This window comes from Lagopus muta, chromosome 2, assembly GCF_023343835.1.
Source record: "Lagopus muta isolate bLagMut1 chromosome 2, bLagMut1 primary, whole genome shotgun sequence".
Taxonomy (NCBI): Eukaryota; Metazoa; Chordata; class Aves; order Galliformes; family Phasianidae; genus Lagopus; species Lagopus muta.
This window is the reverse complement of record NC_064434.1, coordinates 4,726,138-4,751,668: the sequence shown is the minus strand read 5'-3', so window position 1 is coordinate 4,751,668 and position 25,531 is coordinate 4,726,138. Positions and strand designations below refer to the sequence as shown.

General features: G+C 40.3%; 2 protein-coding genes across 7 annotated transcripts in view; one reads left to right on the top strand and one right to left on the bottom strand.

The window, feature by feature from the left end:
* HMBOX1 (homeobox containing 1) overlaps positions 1 to 25,531 on the top strand; it is a 728,731-nt gene that overhangs the window by 185,593 nt on the left and 517,607 nt on the right. The window lies entirely within an intron of this gene.
* Positions 1 to 25,531, bottom strand: part of KIF13B (kinesin family member 13B) — a 125,535-nt gene that overhangs the window by 54,749 nt on the left and 45,255 nt on the right. For 4 of the 6 annotated variants that reach the window (XM_048937290.1, XM_048937292.1, XM_048937294.1 and 1 more), the window contains 13 exons: positions 21,779 to 21,794; positions 19,569 to 19,629; positions 18,019 to 18,111; positions 17,179 to 17,359; positions 16,537 to 16,624; positions 15,064 to 15,198; positions 12,936 to 13,048; positions 12,406 to 12,517; positions 9,335 to 9,547; positions 6,529 to 6,639; positions 3,595 to 3,729; positions 1,699 to 1,829; positions 444 to 530 (listed from right to left, as the gene is read on the bottom strand). In XM_048937290.1, the coding sequence (XP_048793247.1) occupies positions 444 to 530; positions 1,699 to 1,829; positions 3,595 to 3,729; positions 6,529 to 6,639; positions 9,335 to 9,547; positions 12,406 to 12,517; positions 12,936 to 13,048; positions 15,064 to 15,198; positions 16,537 to 16,624; positions 17,179 to 17,359; positions 18,019 to 18,111; positions 19,569 to 19,629; positions 21,779 to 21,794 (1,476 nt within the window). The remainder of the gene's footprint in view (positions 1 to 443; positions 531 to 1,698; positions 1,830 to 3,594; positions 3,730 to 6,528; positions 6,640 to 9,334; positions 9,548 to 12,405; positions 12,518 to 12,935; positions 13,049 to 15,063; positions 15,199 to 16,536; positions 16,625 to 17,178; positions 17,360 to 18,018; positions 18,112 to 19,568; positions 19,630 to 21,778; positions 21,795 to 25,531) is intronic. The other 2 variants (XM_048937291.1, XM_048937293.1) reach the window with 1 other exon arrangement.

Below are 25,531 nucleotides of genomic sequence, written 5' to 3'. Positions count from 1 at the left end.
AAAAACAAATAAAAATATATAAAAATATAAATATAAAGAACAAATATATAAATAAAATAGAGGCAAGTATAAAAGAAAACAACTATGTTTCAGATTGTCATTTAAATGTCCTGATTTTTAAGGTAATTCAGACCAGCCACAGAGGGTCTCACACATACAGTCCTACACAGAAAACTTCTGCCAGTGTTCCTGTCTGACACAGGAAGGTCTGAGGTATGGCTAGAGCTGGAATTCCAGGGAACAGAGAACACAGTGACCTTGTAAGACTGATATCACTGTATAACACAGGCCTAAAATTGATGCAAAATCCAAAACTATTCAAATCAAACATTGGGTGTGATACCTTCCTCTGTAGCCTGCATGCTCCATTCATATTTTTACTATACTGTGAAGTGAAAAAGTAAGCTGGTTCAAACTTGCAATTAATTTAATTTCCTTCTTACCTGAAAAAGTGGTTGTTTCCCCATAGTATTCTGTCTCCATGATGCAGCTGGATAGGACCAGTAACAGCAGAACCATTCACAAAAGTCCTGTGAAAAGATGAAAGGCTGAAGTAAAACCATGACAAAACCACAATAGGAAGTATTTTCTCATTCTGGTACTGCTTGCTTTAATGTAGCTTGTTAAAGCAGGAAAACAGGTTTGTGGATTACAACCTACTACAATCCTATGGCAGGGACACCCCCAACCAGCCTAGGTTGCCCAAAGCCCTGTCCAGCCTGGCCTTGGGCACTGCCAGGGATGGGGCACCCACAGATTCTCTGGATAGCCTCTGCCAGGGCCTCAACACCTTCATTGTGAAGAATTTCTTTCTTGTATCTAAAGAAACTTCACTCATCTGCCCTGTGTCTTCTTTTGATTGTTTAAGCTCTGCAGAATTCACTACTTTTGGATAGATATTACATCTATGTCCGAAGACATGGCCTTAAAGATGAGAAAGAAAGAAACAAATGTCACTGGAAATTAATACTTCTCTCACTGCTTTGAAATACAATTCAAATATCTTTGAATTAAGCCTTAGAAGAACTTTGGTACATAAACAGTTCAAAGACAATAAGCAAATTAGAGAAACTGCCTCTATTTCAGAGCCAGATTAAGCCCCAAAATAGGATCTCTCAAAATAGGATAACAAATTTGAAGGGAATCTCAGGATGTCACCTCATGCCATCTCACAGCAGGATCAAATATGAACCAGGATAGAAGTGAAATTCTTGAATTTTGTGACTCTTGCAATAAATTACTGGAGGTGCTGACACTGCATGTCATTTTGTGATCAGTTTGAATATACCACCTGCTTTTCAAGTACTGCTACTTAATCAAATAAAGCAACAAATGCTTCAGCTGCTCTTTGCATACCAACAGATTTCCTAGAAAATTAATTCAAATTTTGATAGAGTTAAATCTACACAGCTGCAAATCAGTGTGTATCTACTTGCTGAAAGCATAAGCAATTCACACATCCTCTCTTTGAAAACTTAAATTATAAATGCCATCAGTGAAAGAAATCTCTTCAGAATGAAATATGTGAGCTGACAGAAGAGTAGATAACAATTCAAACAAAACCTCAAGCAAAATACAAGAGACTTTCTTACTTCCTACCCACTGGAAGAGTGTGGTTTTTCAGTTATCTTTTTGCCCATTGATCATCAAGTGCTAGATAAAACTACAATTGTTACACAGCTAGATCTGTGCCTTTACCTGGTGTTTTTTTGAGGTGTTAACATAACCTGTCCTTCTGGGGTGATGTCTATAATGCAGTGTTCAGGAAGAATTCCCATTCCACATAGCTGGATATCTTGAGAGTTGTCTGATCCTATCAACGTGTGCTCCTAGGAAAATTAATTCAGATGTTAGCAATGGGTTGCAAAGTTTCATCAGTGCTACACTAATATAGAGTACAGCCATTTCCCTTCTGGCTATAACTTCAAAATTAACTTCCAAAATCTGAAAGCTGTTCAATACTTCCTGCAAAGGGAAAAAGGGGAATGAAACATTGCACACAAATCCTCACTATTTTTTACAGCAACAAGAAGGGAGCACACAGGAAATTTCACAGCTAGCAGTTACATCCAAATATGAAGAAGTTTCTATAATTAAACCATAGAATTCAGTGCCTCAGGATGTCGTGGAAGCCAAAAGAATAAAGGAGTTCAAAGAGGAATTAAGGCAGGTTCACAGTGGTTAGACCCAGGGCTATTACACAGGTTCCATTTAGATCATCCTCTGGCTTAGTCAATCCCTGAAGTATCGAGGGACAAGGAACTTGGCCGAGGAAGAAGCACTCTGCATGTGCTCCAGTTCATCTATTTCTTTTTGAGGCATTACTAGGCATCTGTAAGCAACTGCTGAGGAGTAGACACAATAGATAAGTGAGGTGAAGCTCTTCTTTGGAGCTTTTATAAGAAAGAACACATCAAAGAGAACGTCAGTAAGATGCCTAAGAAGTCTTCAGTGAGTTCTTGTTATGTGTTCTCAACAAACACCACAGAGGTTGGCTCTGCTTCCATAATGGTCAGTGCTGAGGCTGATTTAGCAGCCTGAGTCACACTCTGGATACCTACAGGCAAAGCACCTTCAGTTTTTCTCCCAAAATCTCAGCTCAGCTGTTCTGTCTTTTTTTTTTCTTTTTTTTTTTTAAAGCAAAGAACACAATGGAGAAGTTTTCCTTTGCTCTCACTGAGACACCACAGAGCAACAATAAGATGACTGATAGAAAAGAGGATCACAGACAGCCTGAAACAAAACCACCTTCCAGCCCCATTGCTAATGTGTGGCTGCTTTGAGAGTTACACACACCACTTCAAAGAGAATGATTTAATGTGAAGCTTAAACTGCCAGAGTTTTTGTGCTGTCAGATTATTAGAGTTTGTATTCTAATTGTGACTTTAAAAGAGCTGCCTCTCATTTCACCTCCTGCCTCCAGATCACATCTACGTGGTTAGTTAAAGTAAAACAAACTGCCCAGTTGTCATAGGGCAGAGTCCAAAAGCCACATCATACATTTCCTGTTTGACATCAGTAACGGGCACTGCACATCAGTGTAGAGAAGTGCATAGGCAGAACAGAACCTGATTTTCACTCCTGGTGAGCTGCGTGAAAAGGAATAAAAATACATCTGATAAGCTGAAATCAGAACTCAGAATTTGGATCACACATGCGGTAGCAAGCTGATTACTGATATGGTCAATCCTTATACAAATCATTTCTCTGGGTAAAATTCTGTGATGTTTGAAAAATGCAAGATAATTTATAAAAGAGAACACCTCAAAATTTCTTTAAATATGTAAATATTTACAGAATTGGACTGAATGATCCGCATGAGTCCCTTCCAACTTGGGATATTCTATGACTCTACAAATACATATATTTAAATATATAAATACATGTATACATATATATAAATCCCAAACTCTCCTCTGTGACAGAGAACTACATTTGAAGTAAAAAGGTCACATTCATACTACTTTAAATGAAGCAGTGAATAGCACGGATTTGCTTCAGATATGCATTCTAATAATACTTGTACATCTGTGTCAATGGCATTAGAGTCCTACCTCTGTTAGAAAAAAATAATACATCAATATTTATTTTTACCTTTAAATAGTATACCAGGAGTTCATTGAGAGCTGGGTCTGCGTTCAAATTCACCAGGAAGCACTTATTATCCCCCACTTTTATTCCAGAAGACTGAAGCGATATGCCAAGGCTTTCCAACTGTTTCTGACGTTCCTGTAAGAGAGTTGCCATAAAAAAAAAACAGGCTGGTTGATGTCCAGTCCCTAGGAAACACATTCCTACCTGCCGAAACCGACAGGGCAAAACGAAGGGCGGCTCCTCCTGAAAAAGGCAGCTCTTTCTTCTGCGATAGATGAGACGCAAAAGCCTGAGCTGTAGCAAACTTTACAGCAGGATGTCTGCAATTTCTCTGGTCCTTCTACCTCTGGACTCGGAGTGCTACGTGCTGTGGTCTCACACAGTTGCATCCTCTCAGTGCAAAATGACAACAGCTGAAGGCAGCACACTGCAGTACTGTAGGAGCTTCTCCGTGACCTCACTGAACAGCAAACACTACCACAAAGCCATCTCTTCAGCCCTTTATTTTCTTCTTCGAGCTAAAAGGCTCAAAGTTAAGTCAACACCCTGCCAAATCAAGTTCCACGTCTATCTTTTATTTCTTAGAAATCAAAACGACCAAAACCCAACAACCTTCTATTTAAGCTATGCAAATAACACTTCCTGCTGAACAAGAATAGTACCATTTTGGATGATGTTTTGTTCTTGTCAATGGACTTCATAGAATTCCACAACAAAGCATTACTGTGCAAAAAAAGTACATCTTTCAAAGGGAAGTGGTAGGGTGAAGACTAAAGCAGGGAAATAGGAACATTAAGCGTTTCTGTCTTAAAGAGAAAACAAAACAGAAAGGGATTCTTCTACAGAAAAGAAAAAGAGATGAATACTGAGAATTGATCCAAGGATCACATGGAAACTGAAAGTGAAATGAAACTCCCTATCCACAACAGCAAACAAAATTAAAAAAACAAAAACATGGGAGGCTCCTCAGGGAATTACTAAATGGAATCAAAAATGGAAGAATAAAATAAGTAAAAAATATGAGAGACTCACAACAGCTTTATCTGTGCCACTGAGACTTAATAAAAAACATTTAGAAGAGATTATATAGGAATAATGGAGGGGAGTTCATTATGACTCTGAACTTTACTCATGAGTTTGCACTGCGTTAAGAAAATTGCCATGCCATAGTATCCAGTATAATTCTCTGTTCAATATCAGAGCTTTATCTGCTCTAACCAAGAGTAAAATTGCAAAGAATGGCAAGCACAACTCCCTCTTCATTTTCTCTACCCTGTTTTCCTACACACCATGAAACCAACAGCGTCCTTGAAAGGAAAATTCATGTGCGTTTGCGATGAGAGAGCAAAACAAAGAACAGAGGAAAACTGAAATGTGATGTCAAAGCTTTCTTTTCTATCACCAGTGCCAGGCTCTGATGTTTACATCATTCCAAATCATCTATAGTCACAGATAAAGAAAAGAGACCTTGCCCATGGTCTAAAACTCAAAGGGTTCACATAAAGAAAATGAGCCAGTTTCCATTAACTTTTGATCAATACCTACTGTTGAGTAACTGAAGAATGTAAAATACATCAGAAGTATGTGAGATACTCTGTGAAGATGTGAAAAAATTGCCTTGTCTTTAAGGCTTTGAACCCTTATTGTCCCTCCAGCTCTATCAAGTGCCTCTTCAGCAGTTCTTATTCTTCATGAGGAATGATCCTTCTCAAGGATTTACAATTATCTCTACATTCTACCACTGAAATTTGTCAGGCAGATGGTAGTGGAGGCTGGCTAGGAATAAAACCACATGACAAACCATAATATAAATGCCTTTAGCCTTGGGCTCATGTAAGCCTGATGATGATGTGAGAAGGTTCCTTCTACTGGCTTTCATATGGCACAGCCCTCCCTGTTTCATATGAAAAGCCCTCTATTGCACAAACACTGGTCCTCATCCTTCCTCTGAACAAACCTCACTTCCTCTACAGCTGCAAGGCTCAGAGCAGGTTGAGAATTCAGATGAAGAAGAACACCAAAGCAAGTAGCTGTATGCAGACATCAAGGCAGATTTATTCTGCAGCGTTGATCTCATTATTTTGATCAACCTCCTTGCATACTCAGGATTTCTACACCTACAAATTGCTGCATAAAATGAGATCAGAATTATTATTGTTATTGAATTTCACCCTTATACACAGGGTGCTCCATGGTATGATTTTGCTCTGAAAGACGGGAAGCTCTCTTATTTGAAAGAATATTTCTTACAATGGATCTTTAAAACTCCAGTCAAAGCCTATTCTGATCATGCCACCTACAAAAAGGGCTTTGTATTGGAGGCTCAATTTTCTTACAAGCTATTCATCACCTTTCAATAGTTCTCCCCCTCTTGTGTTCCCGACTGCAAATATATACATCAGCATTTGTGTGGTAAGAATTGGAAGTGTCATGCAATAATCCTGGTGTCCTGCACAATTTTTCAGCATAGCTATCATCTTCAATTATGTTCTGAGGCATTAAATAGGGGTGTAAGAGGCATTAAAACAAACAGGAATTCAAACATTCTATTTTTTAATATTCCAAATGCTCTTTGCCTTCGGTATTAAGGCACTCTGTATAAAACCTTGCATTTAACATTCTCAATGCTCCATCCTTCGTGAGAAATAGCAATTCTGCTGTCTGAAGAACACAAAATCCCTATAATCCTCTCATCCATGGATTTTTTTTTTTCCCAAACAACCTCTTAATTTGCATAGAATGACAATTTATTATTGTCATTCTAGAATAGTAATCTGGGAGACAGCCAGCTATCATAGGATTTAAATGAAGTTTTTCTACAAGGGCAGTAAGCTTGACCTACTTACCCATAACCGCAAGAGATTCACACAAACAAAGGAAACAAACCTATTGTTTATAAGCATTACAGACACGGAAAAAGAAAAATCAGCAAACCTGTGCTATCTCTTCAGTTTTTCTTAACTTTTCTTCCCAGGTCACAGTCATTTCCTGGATCAACTTTTCTGACTCCTCCAGTCGTTCTTTTAATTCTGGCGATTTCATAGCCTGCAGAAATAAAAGCAAAAGGGAACAAGAAAGCTTATTGTGCTTTGTTTTTTTCACATCACTCTCACACAGATGGGGCAAAAAGGAAACATATCATTACTCATCTCACAATGCATACTCGATCAGTAAGTAAAGGGTTGTTTTAAATACATATTGCATGCAAATGCAGAATCCATCAAAAAGTTAGTTTAATTAGCTTCAAATACAGATGCTAAAGGGAAGTTTATAAACTTTAATGCAAACCAATTACACAATACTGGCAAATTTGCATAAAGATATTCAAACACAAGCTAATCTCATTTCTGTACCAATGTGAGCTTCCAGAAAGACTCATATCTGAAACAATCTGTCTCCTGCATACTGCAGATCTGGGTAAGCACAACCTCTAAATCGTAGCTAATATCTCAGTCCCTTGAACAGCCATGCCACCATAATATTTTTATTGTCTGTGTTGATATAACCTGATTTGGGATGCATGATTTTTTTCTTTCCATTGGAAAAAAAGTAAGACGTTCCTATACATGCATTTTCCAAAGCTGATATAAAAGAGGGCAAAGTTTTTACACTACACATTCACCTCTGCCAGTCTCAGTACTGGCATATTCTTTCTGCACTATCCTAAACAGGAATCCTATGGGCTTCCTAACATCATTATTTCACCACAACAATATGAAGCTGTTTGGATAGTAGGTATTTATGCAATGCCCATCAACCTATCATTCTTCATTAATTCCAACAAGAAAAGATCAAAATGAGTGCACTAAAAAAGAAAAGGGGAAAAGAGGATAACATCTTATTCTTCAGGGGAAAAAAAAAAGTCAACTGCCAAGTTCTCTTCTGCCATGGCTCCTTAGGAAACAAAAAGGACAGCGACATAAAAAAGAAGAAAAATACCTACTTATTGACCTCTATATTTAGAAATGAGCTTTGAAAATGTAACTCGACTATCATAATGAGGCACTGCTTTTGTTCATTTTAAAAATGAACCATTATGCACCATTTCTGTAAGAACAATTTGATGGGCAACAAAAGAAACAAACTGAAAGGAGAACAAGAACATGTGCTTTTTGACCTTTACTGTGCAGCCTCTTGATAGCAAACTAAACAGTTTTTTCCATGCTCTTTGTCAATGCTGCTCAAATGACAAGTGGGGTGGGATCTGAATACTTAGCAATGGAAATATTTATTACTTCATATTTAGGAAACACTACTTCATTGTTTTGGACAGCTGCCATTATTTTGGCATTAGTGCTCACAGATGAAACAAATAGGGAGTACTTGAGCTTCTCAAGAGTCCGTTGTTCATATTTTAGGGGAAATCTTAAATATTTAACATGAGATACCTTGAAGAAACCAATGCTCACTTACTGGATGCTTTGCACATTCACTAGCTCAAATGGAACAATCCAAAATTCATTAGACACTTGTAATATCATAACCAGAATTCCCTGCAAATCTCAAGAGACAAATACTGTACAATGCAGAAAAATTGTGATTACAACAGTCAGATTATATCAGCACTGCTTTGTCACTTTGGAGAACAGAACTCAGAATTGCTCTAGCTATTGGCCTTCATGGAATCACAGAATCACAGAATGGCCTGGGTTGAAAAGGCCCACAGTGCTCATCCAGTTCCAACCCCCTGCTGTGTGCAGGTCACCAACCAGCAGCCCAGGCTGCCCAGAGCCACATCCAGCCTGGCCTTGAATGCCTGCAGGGATGGGGCATCCACAGCCTCCTTGGGCAACCTGTTCCAGTGCCTCACCACCCTCTGGGGGAAAAACTTCCTCTTCAGATCCAACCTAAACCTCCCCTGTCTCAGTTTAAAACCATTCCCCTTGTCCTATCACCATCCACCCTCACAAACAGCCGTTCCCCCTCCTGTTTCTATGCTCCCTTCAAGTACTGGAAGGCCACAATGAGGTCTTCCCAGAGCCTTCTCTTCTCCAAGCTAAACAAGCCCAGTTCCCTCAACGTTTCCTCACAGCAGAGCTGCTCCAGCCCTCTGCTCATCTCAGTGCCTTCCTACGGACCCGCGTCCTTCCTGTACTGGGGGCCCCAGGCCTGGACGCAGTGCTGCAGATGGGACCCCACAAGAGCTGAGTAGTGGGGGACGATCACCTCCTCTCCCTGCTGGCCACCCCTTTTTAATGCAGCCCAGAACACAGCTGGCCTTCTGGGCTGCAAGCACACACTGCACTTGCATTTAGTCCACGTTGCCTTCCCAATTTCAAGGAGGAATCTATGCAGATATCCATTATATTGTCTAATGCCTGTAAGAGATTCAGTTTAGAATGGTAAAAACTAGTAAGCAAGCAAACGTTGTTCAAGTCAACTCACATCTTGCAGGAATTAGCTACAGTGAATTCTCAAAACGCACAAGCAAAGCTCTACCTACAAATGGCACAATCCTTAGACCCCATCCCCATGCCTCCCTCTTCATCCTGCTTTTCTGATCTGTATCCCCTAATAAAAACAGAACAGCTCAACTGAGTGTTTGAAGGGAACCTGGTATCTCATATTATCACCCATATTTCAACATCAACCCAAAGCAAAGTGGAAGCAGCACGAAGGGAGATTTCCTGTAGGTATCATGCACCAACGTTCTGTGGCTTTTGCTTTCAGAAGCTCAGTAAAAAAGTTCTGAAACGAGGTCTACGTGGCTCGGACACAAGCCAAGACAAACATTTGTTACCTCTGCTTTTGTGAGCTGTTCTCTCAGCTTCTCCACCTCCTCACGCAGCTCCCGAATAATGCGAGCATTGGGGTCCTCGTTCACCACAGCATGATTTACGATGTTCTTGGCCCGGTCTGCGTACCTGAGTGTCGAAAGGGTCTCATCGTAGTTGTCTGCTGCTGGGCTTACTGTCGCTACCATGGCAGTCTTGCTGTTGCCACCAAGGCTGTCCTGGAAAGCGGTCACGGTTATGAAGTTAAAACAGAATGCTTCTTTGGTTTTTGGTTTTATTCAACCTGACAGTGAACTTAGGCAGCAAATAATGGCTGGAAGAGGAGTGGAGCAACTAGTAAAAGCAATGTACTTCTCAGAGCTCCTCAGTTGAGCTCCCCAGTTCACTGTTAATATTCTAAGCCCTGTAAATCAAGTAACATTTTTATTTGCAATTCCCTTTATTTCCTTAGCACATTTACAGAATGTCATACTCAAGGAGCTCAGGCAGGATCGTAACAAATTCAGAATTCAATACAATTCAATACATGTTTTATTTAAATTACTTGAAGATCTCTTAAACAATACAGTTGATTTTACTTCTGTAACCATTTCAAAATGGGCCCTTCCGCCCTACTCACACAGCTCACAAATCAGAACCCAGTTATGTCAGAAATTGCCCTTTTGGAATTTGGTTGTCAGAAGAAGGGCGTGAAACCACATTCCTGCAAGGCAGTGTGTCAGGATGCGGGGGAAGGAAAGACACATTCCATTTATCTACTGACTGCAAAATTACATTTTGCAGTCTTGGCTAGTCCAGAAAATAAAACATTTCATTTTAAATTTTGCAGCAAATCTGTTGTTCTTACATTTTCCTTTTTCTCCTCAACAACCCTTTCTGAGAAGGACCACATTATTAACTTTCATCTTTAATAACCCATGAAACCTAGGTCATGCACTGCCATTAGAGCAACGTGACTACGTTAGCTTGCTTGTCTAACCATTTCAATTACAAAGCACACACACAGCTTTTCCTAGCAATCATTAAAACAGCCCTTTAAGTATGTCATTAAGACACTTTTTTGCTGTGTGATGCCTAAAACCATTTGACAGCAGCCTGGCTGCTTCAGTGGTCAGATAAGCACTGGCCACACAAGCTGGTGCTGCTTCACTGCTGCACTGCTAGAACTCTGCTGTCTCTGCTCATGGAAAGGTTCTGTCACCTCTTCAGCTAGGGAGGATAAACCCATTTGCATTGTGTTCAGCACAGTGAGGTATGCTGGCATGGCTAAAACTTGCAGGTAATGATATTTATAGAGAGGTCAAGCAGCAAGAATCGCCTTCTGGCTGCTTTCCACATTTTCTGCATCTGAGGAGCAGCCACTCTTTATTTCAAATTATTTCAATTTACATGCCTTGCAGGGATTCACGCTGTAACAGAGAAATGTTTTTCCAAAGCATCTAATGAAAAGTTTAAAGAGCCCGATGAGAGCACAACTCATTTGATGGGATTTCTGCCTATCCAGAAGCCAGGACTCATCTCCAACAGCTTGCAAAGATTAGAAATGGCACTCTGCAAAAAATCTGCATAAAAAGATGAAGGTATTGGGGAGTTGGCCAGGTACACTGCTTCCAAATAAAGCCATATCAACTGTACTAATTGGCTCCAAAATAGGATTAACTCACCATCTAAATCACAACTCCACAGGCAGCTGTTACAGTGATACATCCTATTCACAATACATCCATTATAAGCTGGGTAAAGTTTCTCTTGTACTGGTGGCTATTCAAGCCCAAAAGCAGACTGCCTGATAAAGTTCTGTATATAAAACCGTTGTGCTGATTTCACTGGTTTCCTCAACATTAAGAAAGAAAGGTAGATGAATAGTAAACCAGTTTCTCATTAATGTCTGCAAATCAGCCCTGGAAAGGCTGGGCTTGCAGTCATTACAAACAGAATGGTAATAAGTGCATGCAGTTATTTTTAAGGTAAGCTAGCCCAGTCTTCAAGATTTCTGTGTAAGAAACATAAAAATCTAAAGATTCAAAATTACATTTTTCATAGCAGCTGTCAGCAAAATACACAGAGCTTCTGAGCAAAATGGGAGGACAAGAGGTTCGTGTTGATACAATTTGATAACAAATCTTCTGTATACCATACTTCTCTTAATGATCCTTCAAAATCTAAGTCTCTTCTGATCACTCAAGTGCATCAGGTAAAATATGACAAAAAAAGAAAAACCACCTTTACTAGAAGGTGTTTTGTGCTGGATTTTTGTGTTTTTTTCTTTACATAGAAGTGGCTACATTTGTGTTTGCCACTCATTCAGAGAACTGGACAAATTCAGAACATTTCTATGCCTAAAATCAAATTTGCACTCCAAAACTTTAATTAGGAGGCTACATGCTTTTAAGGTCACAGCATGTAGGAAGTTGGAAGAACAACAAAAAAAGACCTTGCCCTTTACTTTGACATAGAGAAAACTCGTATTTAACAATTCTGTTTTTCATTTAGACCTCACAGATTCAAGGGCCATCACAATAAAGGCTTATATTTTCCCCCCATATTATCAAACAGTCCAAAGGAAGAGAAATCAATGCCCATTTTGGATGAATATAATGGCAAAATCCTTCTGACCTGTTCCTCAGACTGTAACTGGGATAACGCTCTGCAATTACACTGCAATTACACTCTTCTGACAAAAGTAGAGTATATTGGTAAATATATTGGACAATTAAGAAAAAGCTAATAGTTTTAATCAAAATCCTCAAAGGTAACCATGCCAGTACGTAAAATTCAGTTACGTGTGGCAATAACCCAAATTAAATCAGCCCCAAGGTTCTGTGTGAAGCTGTGCATTAACTGACCCAGAAAAGATAAATTCCTTCTTCTCTAGGCCATAACACATCAGCAGAAGATAAGAAATTCAGTCTGTGAAGGTACCAATGGCTTCTATCCAGCTACTTTTCCAAAGACAAGCATAGTTAAAATTAAAAAAGAACAGAAAATAAGGCAAAAGAATAGTGTTTTGTTTCAATGAATGGGACTCTTCTCCTCTCTTTTATTTCTCTTTTTAATAACAGATGGAAGTACTTACTTTAAGTAACCAAGTGAGCACAGAATCACGATAAGGAACAAATTTGTTCTTGTTCTTGCCAGCAGCCTGATCTGCCAAGGCAGAAATAACCAGTCCAAGAGTTGTAAGGGATCTGCACCAAGAACACAAGCAGCCATTAACAAGTGTAAATATTCATAGGGCAAATGCATATTTAGACTGCCCCTTTCTCTCAAAAAATGAGCTCCAATGGGAAAGCCTCTTGTACAGTTTCAACCCTTCTTTTCTCACAGAAACTCAACTGCTCATTTTCAATACATGTTTTCAGCCTTAATAATCATGCAATTAAGCAGTAGTTGCAGGAACACAAGAACAGAAAGACAGATGCCAGCTATTTTAAATAGGCAGAGATCTCATTCAACATCTGAGAGTCCTGAATACAAGATGGAGAGAGAGGGGGAAGAAGAAAAAAGGCTATAAAAGCTGACACTGATTTTATCCTGTTTCAGATACTACATTTAGCAGTCACAATCACAAAGATGAAAGGAGAAGAAATAATCACCAACTCTTACTTGTTAATGTTGCTCCCTTCTTTCAGCCTGTCTCCTGCAGCACCAGTCTTAGTTGCCCTTTCACTACCTGCTAAATCCACCAGACTCAGCTTGCCCACCTTCTCACCTGACGTCTGCAAAAGGAACCAGAGAACAGCTATCATTCGTTCACCACTAAAATCAAGTTACATGGTTTGACAACAGTTTTTCAAGCAAAAATCAAGCTTCGTGTCTTGGTGTAGCCCTGCTACAGATTGAACAATATGGTGTGTTAACTCACTAGCTCAGAAAACCGAGCCTGGGGGTGTTCAAGGAAAGGCTGGACGTTGTGTTGAGGGACATGGTTTAGTGGGAGCTACTGGGAATAGGTGAACGGTTGGACTGGATGATCTTGAAGGTCTTTTCCAACCTTGGTGATTCTATGATTCTATGAAAACAGGAGGGTATGAAGTCAGATGTCTTCCAGACATCTCCAGAGGAGGGGAACATAGGGCACATCAGTCAAACGTTAAATCAAGAAGGGGACACAGGCCAAGGAGCCACATCAAAAGAATCCATGGGGTCTACAGTCTCTGCCTTTGTTTGATTGTGAAAACAACATCCAAAAATCTCAGATTCTATATCAAGTTTCATCCCCAATTTTCAGTGAGTAGGAATGAACATGACAATTAGCATAATATATGAAAATAGTTATAATTGCAAAAGTCTCCTATATCCTTAGCAACATCTGAGTTAACACATAGCATCTGGTATGTGTTTTAATTCTGTGACGGATTTTGTTATAAATCTCCATTATTCCTCATAATTCTTGCCAATTATCTCACTTGACCCAAAATGGCATTCAGAAACACTCCATAAATTTCATGCAGCAATTTACAGTTGAAGAGCTAACGTGGTCATTGAGAACCACTTGGTTACATCATCTCTTTTGCAGGATCTATTACAGAAGTACCTCACTATCACACTTGCAAAGTACTACATTTTGCTAAATGAACAAGGTAATTACAATCAATATGCTTCCAAAAACATTGCTCCAAACTTTCAAAATACAATGTAAGTGTCAGGCCATTGTGAAATGGTCATTTCCAGGACTGAAATGACCAGCAGACAGGAAACCAGAGAAATGGATTGCAAAAATTTACATAGTGGTCACTGAAAGACACAGTAAATACAATCAAAATGACCAACTTGCATCCAAGCTGACCAGACAGCAAAACATTCAGCATGCAGTACTGCCACAGGAAAAACAAAAAGGCAAGTTGTGGCAGACCAGGGAGTTTAGCATAGTCTGACTATCTGAAGTGCAAATGGGGAAGAATTCCTAACAGGGAACGAGGAAAACTGTCTGCATAAGAGGATTATGGGAGAATGAGGTGAGGAGGAGAAGAAAATCTAAGTGCTTCTTCAGCTTTATTATGTACACATGCACTCTTCATATTTGCTCCAGGTACAGCCAACATTTTGTCAAGGCTTTGGAGACATTAAAGAATTGCCTGAGCACAAGCGTAAGACTTTTGGTATCAGAGATCAATTTCAATTTTAGTTTCTCACATTTTCAGTAAGGGATTAAATAATATTTACATATAAATGTATTTTTCACACTTTGAAATTAGCAAGAATTTCTGTTTATGAAGTTGATCCTTTGTATGTACTTACATGAAATAATCCTTTGAAGGAGATTGACACATGTACTCTCAATTGTTCTTCTTGTACTCCTGTCTTCCATCTAAATACTATGCATTTACTCTCTCCTCCAAACCTGTACTACAAACTGTTGCTTAAAAGCAAGTTTCATTTGTTTAGATTCTAGGATTAGGAGATGCTTCCTCCACCCTCCAGTATGTCTGCTCCAACTCTGGACCTGCGTTTCTGCTTTCCATTGCAAAAAACCACATTTCCCTACATGATTCCCCCACTGATTTCTCTACATTTGATTGCCAGCACGTGAGCAGTACAAGAACTCTGCTAGACAAGGTCACCTAGCTAACCTAGCTAACCTAGTCCAGTGCTAACAATGAGAATGGGAGACTACAGCAAAACACCTTCAGAGATCTTTTCCACTCAACATTGTCATAGCCCATGAAATACACTGAAGCACAAGACACGTGTCCAGACTTAACATTTGGACTTTATAACATGTTTTACTTACTCCCGATTGCACATCATAGAGTGTGTGGGTGAGGATAATCTTGAAGACTGCGTGGGACCGACTGCTCTCCTCATTCATGTTGGTTGCAGCCACTGTGCGAGATTTGTTGCCCTCAGACATCAAGGACTCGATGTCCTAGACACAATTTTCACAGCCATAAGCAAACCTGCATTATAATGCTTTTCAATTATCTACCAAAGCAATCTCATGTTGGTGAAATCTAGCAAGCATCTTCCACCTCATTTCTCACTGTTTATTCATACAATGTGAGAAACAAACAACTACTTTTATCTTCCCTTTACAGTCTAGAAATTAAACAATGCTGTGAAATTCAGCTACTGCAGTAGTTAGGAAATACGTAGCTCCCCTGTTTCAGGATGCTCTTGTAAAACACCTCTTCAGAGCTTTTATTTACCCACCTAGGTAGATGATGCTGAAGAAAACCAAAACCAATTAAAAGCACACCACAGAAAACTCTGACTCGGTATGCTGAATTATGCAAAGCTGCTGGGCAACATAAAACGGAAATGCATGCAACGTATCTGTTATGAACAGAAACTGACAAAGAGAGGTAGATAAATACATGGAGAGACTACAAAAGCAAGGACTTCATTGTTCTCATGTTTTGCTAAAATGGCAGAATTCCACCCCATATTTTTTAGTGATAGGACAAGGGGGAATGGTTTCAAACTGAGACAGGGGAGGTTTAGGTTGGATCTTAGGAGGAAGTTTTTCCCCCAGAGGGTGGTGAGGCACTGGCACAGGTTGCCCAAGGAGGCTGTGGATGCCCCATCCCTGCAGGCATTCAAGGCCAGGCTGGATGTGGCTCTGGGCAGCCTGGGCTGCTGGTTGGTGACCTGCACACAGCAGGGGGTTGAAACTGGATGAGCATTGTGGTCCTTTTCAACCCAGGCCATTCTATGATTTTGTGATTTCTCCCATCGCACATCAGTACTTCTTAAAAACTGGGGCATTTTATAAATTCATACACATATACTTGCTACCCAATTAGGTATAGTACTGCCCAATAGGAAAGTTTCAAGCAATGTTAATGAGTACTTGTCATGTAAACAACCACTTGTTTGTATTTCCAGTGTGCCTGCATGCTACTTGTAGGTAACAAAAAGTGACAACAAGCGATACTGAAAGCCTGTCTATGCTAACTGCTGGTTCTGTGATCAATCACTCAACACCTCTCATTAATATACGCTATACTCATCTTAAATTTGGGAGGAAAGCTGTTACATTACATAGCTCAATGACCTTGAGAGTTACTGAACAGCATAGAATGAAAATAAGTTTCTGCTATTGACTCTGTTTTCCCCAGTGATCACAGTACAACAGTTGTACAGCTCTCTTCTCTAAAATCCACATTTACCATGGCAATTAGAAGTAGGTTAATAATTTTGCTTAAGGGACAGTACCCTAGTGTACAGGATGCCAACACAAGCCTTTCATAAAACTGATCCTTACCTTGTAGCTAGCAACAGCTAGTTTGGATAGCCCATCTACATAAGGACCATAAACACTGTGTTCTCTAACTTTTAATGACTGCCGGCTTCTGGTTGGAAAAAAAAAAGTTATTTATAAGCATGTACCTGATGTAAGACAACATTTACAGACAATCAGCTTCTCAATGATAGATCTCAAACATGGTGGTCTTACAGTTACCAAAATAAAGCACAGAACAAGGACTTAAAGCAACTAAGAAGCCTTACATCTACACATACAATGCTGACACAGACATTTTTGTCACTTCAGAGAAGCTGGCATTAGACTGAATTTACTCCACGCTTTTAGCCTTACTGATTTATTTTTATTTAAAATAAAAAGACACTGACATGAGGAGGAAGAGAAAATCATCCAACCCAAATGCCTTAGAGGGGATCCGTTAAGGCAATTCCTGGATGAATCCAAGGCCAGGCTGGATGTGGCTCTGGGCAGCCTGGTCTGCTGGTTGGTGACCCTGCACATAGCAGGGGGGTTGAAACTAGATGATCATTGTGGTCCTTTTCAACCCAGGCCATTCTATGACTCTACGATTCAATGAATTTGGTATGTTAAAAAAAAAAGTGTATGACAGCATACTACAGTGTTCACACACACATTACCTACCCTTTCGGGTCAAGAAGATCTCTGACTTTCTCATTGTATATCTCCATGTAGGATACTTCCACTTTAAAACTCTGCTCTTCATTTTCTTCCTTCTGTGCTCTTTCAAAGAGACCACTGCAAAGTCTAGGGATTAATCCAGGTTGGTCAGCAGTACCCATCATTGTGTATGATTTTCCAGATCCTGTGTGATTGAATTTATAATTAGTGAACGTGCAATACAATGGTTTTTGCTGTGAGGAAGGCAAATGCGGAGAAGACAAAAAAATAATATTACAAACCTGGCATTTTAGTGAAAGACATTTGTGCAGTTTTCTATTTTAAAGCAACCAGAACATCATCACTTAAAAACTATACAATTGAAAAGAAAAGAAAAACAAGTAATTTAGATCAAACAGAGAAGACTTTCAGACAGATAGTTCTGCTATAGAGGACAACCCACTGATACCCACATGCATGTCACAAGGAAAAAAATCAGCTGGACAAGCATATTCATTTTTGCATATTACATTTAAAATGATGATTATTAAAGCTTATTCTGACTGCAGAGGCAGAAAATAAGGGTAATGCACTGAACTCAAGGACGGTCACAATCAAAGATAACAATCCAAAGTGTGAAAAATAAGGGTAGCCAGCAACAGATACAAGCATTTCTCATCCTGTCCACCTCGTATCTAATGTCAGAAAAGAGAAGAAACATTTTCTGATGTTTGCACAACATAAAAATGCCTGTGTTGTAAGGCATTTCTCCTGAAATAATGTCACTATAGCCATGGAAAGTTTCCACTCAGAACATTAACAACCTGTGTGTCAGTGTTTTGCACACATTCTGAAGGGACTTACCAGTTTGCCCATAGGCAAAGATGCAAGCGTTATAGCCTTCAAAGGCATTCTGAAGAATATTCTCTCCAAGGCACTTGAAAACAACATCTTGACCTAAGAAATAAAGCACACAAGCTAGCATTGTAAAAGGTGGGAGAGTGTTTATTTCTTGTTTTGAATTCTTCAATAATTATGTAAAAGCAAAGAGCATTTTTTTGGCTGTTCTTGCCTAAATAAATTATTTAGCATTCAGTATTTGCTCTCTTAACAGCAGCACAGACATCAGCTGGTAGATATGCTGCAGATGTGTACTACTACAAAACTCAGAATCTATGATTATTGTGCATATATGTGTATGTGCTTACAACAGCACGCTAGCAATCTTCATGCTCAGAAGTTTTATCAGCAGAAAATCTACTACCAGCTGCATGAATTCACCCATTGGTGAATGACAGCACCTCAACATGTCCTCAACCCATACATTTTAACTACTGCCAAATGTGATTTTGCAGAGAAGAAATCACCTCTACGTGGGAGGTAATACGAAAGACGTATGCATTAGCAAAATGTAGGGTTACCACTTCTTGAAGAACTGATGGAACAGGCTGCCCCAAGATGTGGTTGATGCCAGGCTGGACCAGGCCCTGGGCAACTTGATCTAGCTGTGATGTCCCTGTTCATTGCAGGGGGGTTTGACTAGGTGGACTTTAAAGGTCCCTTCTATCTCTAAGGGATCCATGATTCTGTGAATTTCACATACCAAACACTGCTTTTCCTTTCCCTCATTAAGTCCATAACTTTACACTCAAGCCAACTCAAGACTTGATGCACGCAAACTCTCCCATCAGAACTCCGAATAGCTGTGCCTATCTAAATGGTTTGGGTCAAATAAACCCATTGTATATCACACTCAATTCTTCGCTGAACTACTACTTATTACAGACATTGGCATCCTTTATTTATTTCTTTTTAAATCCATGGAAACAAGCTAAACTAAATACAACTTTTAAAAGGTAACGAATATGAAAAAAGGAAAAGATCACCAACTGTTAAGTTCTAACATACTTCAGATCTAACCAAATCTGTTTGCCAAAATATGCCAATAATACCCCAGAATCTCTTAATTAAATACTCCTGTATTAAATTAGGCTTTTTTAATACTCCAATTATTAAGTTCTAATAAGATGCTCTCATCAGAACTGGAAAACAAACAGGTGTATTATAGTAATATTCCTCATATCCTGGAAAGAAACTGATCTGATGCTTTTAAAATGATGCACTTAGAACAGTATTCAAAATATAAATGTAAATATGAGTAACCCATTATTGTGATGGATTTCTCAATTTCCTGCACTGCAGATGGGTAGCAATGCCTATTGCTATCCCAATCATCATCTTTAGAAAAGAAAAACAGGAATGATTTAAGTTTTTCCTTTTTCTTTTGACAACAAGCAGTCATACTGGGGAAAGATATTCCATGCCATATGGTCTGTGCCCTTTAGCAAATACTGCATTATAATTAGACCATTTGTTCTCGGAGACAACACGCACAAAGCTACAGCAAATATTACCTGCATATTTTTCTTTGACAGATTCATCCATAGACCAAAAGCAGTGATCGTAAGCAAACACCTGTAGAAGAACAACCAGGAGGGTACTTTATAGAAACCACTGCCAAATCAAACACGTTATCTCAGTTTTGATAGTGCTGTATTATGTTGGCTAACATCGTGCTACTTGGGCCCACTCTGAACACAATGTGCACTGCTGAAGAGTTATTTATTTCCTATGAATTCAGCGACTGAAAACAAACCCTTCATGTTCCTACACGAAGGCCCGTTCCTCGGTTGTATTTTCTCCTTGCTTTTATTTCTTCTTTTCTGCTATGTGAATCCTTGTCGATGTTCTCCAGCAGCTCTCCACGAGGCAACCAAGTGGATGACAAGCAGCTCTCCTCATCTCCCTTCAATCCCCATCCTTGCAATTCATTTCTCACAAGACCTGCTATTCTGCAAACCGACAGATGTCCCCTGGCTGCTTCTGCCTACCACCTCCCAGTTCTTCTTGTCTGCATAAATTAACAACACGCCTTAGGGCAGGAACCCTTCTGTACATGAGCAGCGTGTATTTATATACTGCTGACAAACAGAAGCAGCCATCACCAAAGTCCGTGAGCAAATGAGCTGCATCACTAGAAGAATAGCACCGATGCCTTTTCAAATGGAAAAGTTTCACTTTTGCAGTGAACCCATTTTAAGGCATCTTTCACTGTGACTGCTGACCCCCACAATAGGGCAGTGCTTGCTCCAGGATCCCAGGCTGCAAAAATAGATGTTTGCAAACCAATGCCTCCAGCTATGCATTTGTAAGCAAAAAAAGATTAAAAAGCTAGGGTAAGAGCTGGTCTACTTTCAAACAGGCAAAATCCATTCTGTAGGATATAGGGAAAAGGAAAGTGCCATGGATTGCACTTTGCCTGCTTACTCCTCATCTAAGTTTAATTAAGGCTGCTCTTTTCCCTTTAGCCATTCATTACGGCTACAGAGCTGGTGTCTGCAGCACTGCAGATCACGTTAGCAGAGCAAGTGCACTCTGCCAACATCTCAAATTCACCTTCTGCACACCAGTTTGATTATTCCTGAAACTCTGCTAAAACATTTCCCCGTTCAGGTTCAGTGAAGTCTGTGGTCTATGCTAAAGGCACCAACCATGCAGCACTGTATACGCAGGTAAGCTACCCTAGAATCATAGAATCATAGAATCACCAAGGTTGGAAAAGACCTTCAAGATCATCCAGTCCAACCGTTCACCTATTCCCAGTAGCTCCCAACATCTTTCCCAACATCTAGTAGCACCCTAACATCTTTCATTTAGTAAAGATTGTAGGAACAAAATGTGTTGCATCATACCTACATTAATAATAGAAAAACCCTCCAGAGAAATATTGATTCTGTAGTGACTGATCTCAGTTATACCATTCCCTAATGAATCATGTCATGGTATCTGAAGAAGTCATTTCAAGATTCACAAAGCAGGAAAGAATCTTTCTCAAGAGTTTATGCCAATTAAAATAAGTTAAAAAATTATACAAGTGTTGAAAATCTGGACTACGAACATATCCAACACTACTTACATCTGTGAAAATGCTTAGTGCAGCAAAATCCTTCACATTTGAACAACTTATCTTCAAAAATGCATTCCTTTTTTGACACCCTTCCCCTTTTTTATAAGGTACAGCGATCGTGCAGCATCACGTAAAACAAAATAGTTTATCTTGCAGCTTCTAAATAAACGAACTGCTGTCTCCCTGATTGAAATTACGTGGTTTTATTTGGTTCTTTGCATTTATTAAACAATTACACACACCCAAGACACCATATAATTATAACATCCCAAGACATCATTGGATATATGACCACAGCAATAAAGCTGAATTCCAGTGTGCCAGGATAAAGATAGATATCAGCATGCCAAGTACAAAGTCATGGGACCAACAAAATGAGTTTGCTACAACACAAATACCAGAAAACGCTTTAAAAAACCCACAGACAACAAGCAGTCTCCCATTCACAGCCTGTAATGCTGAGCATGTATGTTCTCATTTGTTCCCGTGACTCATCTTTTGGCAGAGGCTACACAGTGCTCTTCTGCAGCAAGGAAATGCTTCGAGTTTCTTACTCAACAGCTGACCAGCTGCAGGGCTGTTTTTCTGAAATGCTTTCAATATTTGGCTAACACATGACTGACTGAACCACAAGCAAAAAGCAGTAAGGGTCCTTACCTTTGGCTGGGTCCTGCTGCTCCCAGAAGTAGCAGCAGCAGCAATGATACGGTGCAGCACGTGGGGCAAGAAAGACAAAAGAAAAAGATTGTTAGTTAAAGGGACTTCAGCTTAAATGCTCTACTGTTAACATCTCATTTTGGAGCACTGCATTTAAAAAGTTTGTTTCTTTCCTCCCATCTCTCCTCAAATCAGAGGAGAATAGCAACTCCTCTACTTTGTCATGTGCACAACTGAAAACTTTCTGACAGAACACAGTGAGCACCAGAGCAGTCTGTAAGACAACAGCAGAGCAACAGCCACTGCACCAATGATTCCGACACTAGCACCAGGTTATGCAGCATCTTCTCATGCAGAGGGCAGGAGAAACCCTGCAAACACAGCCACAAGGAAGTGATGCTCTCTTTGCCCTGGGTCTTGCAAATGGCATTGATAAGCTCCTGCCATCAGCAAAGCCTTGCAGCAAGCATCAGTGATTTCTTTCTTTTGACAGAGCAGGAGCTGTGTACCATCACTTTATGCTGCTCACATGGGTTGAGAAGTGAGTTGAAGAACCGTAATGTCAGCACGGTCTCTCAAAAATATTTATTTACAAATTAAGTCCATCATTTCTTTTTACTTAGGCTTGAATTTGATATGAATTTAACTCACCTACCAGGACTGAGCAGCGCTTTGGCTAGCAGTGGCAGTTATTTCAGCCAATGTTACCTTGCAGCAGCCACATCACAGGGTCATTCAAGTGAACAGGGTAGCTCTTGTTGGTGAGGAAGGCTTATTCCTGTTCCTACAGGAAGATCACTCTTCCTACAGAGCAAGGCAAACACAGTGCCTGGGCTCAGTGTGTGAGTTCAGCACGCAGAGATGCTCAAAGGGCTCAAGGGCTGCCCTGCCCTTGATTCGGACCAGCAGCTCTGCTCTGTCCCAGCCCAATTCCCAGCAGGATTGTCCTGTGACAGCACACTTGACCTTTCCAGCCCTCGGGACAGCACATATTACTGAGCACTGGAATAAAGCAGCAATAAGGATATAATCTGAAAAGTCCTATTGCACACTTCAAGAGGATGGATTACACTAGGCTATGTATCAGGCTTAGTTTAGACTGAAGGTCCAAAAACAAGTACCTCATTTTCTAAAGATGTGCACATACACACGAAACCATGTTTCTCTGCACACTTACTGCAAGCACACACAAAAGAAAACATCAAAAGACACCAGTATTTAGGATACAGATAGCCGTCCTGTGCTCTTGGACTAAAAAAGAGCAAATCTGACAAATGTTTCCCAAAGGTAAGGATGGAGGGTGCACACTGTACCACACAGAAGCATGCTATGCACAGCCTGACCCATCATCCCACAGCTGGGCCCAGCAAGCTACGAAATGATTTTCAGCCCAACTGGAAACCCCATGGGAATTAAACAGATGGGAGGAAGCAGCACCCAGACTGCTGAATGTTCCCAGTAGGCTCCCTGCCCCACTACAGCACACTGTGTGGGTGTGCAGACAGAGCATCCTACACAAAGCACTGCCAGCCATGAGGTACACAACCAACACTGCCTATCATTAAGGCTGAGGCAAGCAACAAAACCCCAGAGCATCCCAATAGCTCTTATGTTGCACTAGCTGCAGGACCAAGACACACTGACCAAACACAAGTATAATTCCCCCCCACAACTTTAGTGGGGAAAACAACACAAGAAAGGAGGAGAGATGAAAGATATCTGGGGAAAGGCAAGGACAACTCAGACCTTATCTTTCTGTGTAGCTTAAAGATAGCAGCCAGCTGACAAGTCAGCACATGCTCTGCATCAGTCATAGCACATCCTGCTTCTTGCTGCAATCAGAACTGGGTGAGCAGGAGAACAAAATTGGGGGACAGCAAGTCAGAAAGAGGTATGGAGGCTGTATGATGTCATCTAATGAGCCTGGAGGTTTTTTTTTGTTTTTTTGTTTGGTTTTTTTTTCTGAAAAAGGACATTTCCAATAGCAGTAGCAACATTCAAACTATCAACTTGGATGAGGGTGATTTTTTGAGGGTGAGGCACAGGAACAGGTTGCCCAAGGAGGCTGTGGATGCCCCATCCCTGCAGGCATTCAAGGCCAGGCTGGATGTGGCTCTGGGCAGCCTGGGCTGCTGGTTGGTAACCCTGCACACAGCAGGGGTTGGAACTGGATGAGCACTGTGGTCCTTTTCAATCCAGGCCATTCTATGATTCTATGATACTGCCTCTAGCACAAGGCCATGGTTGTTCTCGTGGAATGAATATGTAATATTCAAATGTTTTCAGAAGATTGTGGAAAAATAATGCATAGTAAAAAGTTTCAATTTAAAGTATAAAAAAAAAGAAGAAAAAAAAGGGAGAGGAAACAACTTCAACAATAACTATGAATTGGGGAAGTACTAGAAAATCCCCCAGAAACATTTACCGCTTCCCACTTTCAATCTTCCATAACCACTGCAGCAGTAAGCAATCAGATTCCAGTACAGTTGGAGCCATATTGTGCCTTTCAGCAGGAGCTGCTCGATAGAATCTCCAAAAAGAAGCTGAAGACCCAAGCCAAAAAACAAACTGATGAGGAAAATCTACGTGGACTTCACAGCAGAAAGCTCTTGGCATCTCCCAGCAACACCACACTTTCAGCTTTGCTCCCGAGGAGCTGCCAAGGCAGCCAAGCTTGTTTGCCTTAGATCAATTTCTATTCATCCATGCTTTATTATAAGTAAAGCTGGCATCACTTGTCACAGTAATTTATCTTTTGGATGCAAGAACAACTCCATTTAGCAGATATTTTTTTAAAGTTTGTGTGTATATAATCCAAACCATTCCATTCTTGAGACTTCTTAAGCTTACCATCAGCTAATTTGTTAATGTCCCTGAATTACAGACCCTGTTATACCACAATGACATGGACTCCATGCTCCCAGACAAATCTGAAAGAGAAATGCTGTTGTAACTCTGCGTTCACTCCTGCTCAGCACATGTGGGAATCTCAACACAGCAGGACAGGCAGCCCCAGTGCTGGTCTCAGGATCAGCTCAAGGTGAAGAAACCTGAGCGCAGCACCTACAGGACAAATGCCAGGTGATCTGCAGAAGTTCCTTCCAACCTCAGCTCTTCTAGGATTGTATGAGTAATCTGTAAATTAAAGCAGTACAGGAACTATGTTGAGTTCCGACTCATCTGCATCACATCTCAGCTGGTCCCCAGAACAAGTGACTAATGCTGTGCTGGGCAGAATTATTTGTCCCCATGGCTCTGAACAGAGCTTCCCCACTCCAACTCATACCACCACTTCTGGAACAACAACAACAAGAATAACAGAAACACAGCAGGGGAAAGATGCTAGAAAATCTAATAAATTCTAATCCCATATTCACAGAACCTCCCCATATGGCCACAATAAGCCAATGTGGGCTCTGCTTGAAGAGCAATGGGTTAAAAGTTAATGGCTTTATGGGCTAAAGGGTTTTTCAAAAATTTCATCCTTCAAACAAGACTTCTAGTGTGAGCCATACCTCTGAGGGTAAATACTGGATGCAGATGAAGCTGAACACCAAAAGGACCTCTGCATCGCTCATGCTGTCTCAGTATTAAACCTCTGTCTGGACAGAGATGCAAGATTTAACACCAATTTTTGCAGTCTTGTATTCTGGAATAGCCAAGCTTATGATTTTCAAGTTTACCATCTCCATGAAGAAGCAAATAAACCTTCTGCTGTACTGCAAGAGCCTCCCAGTATGAAGAAGCTGATAA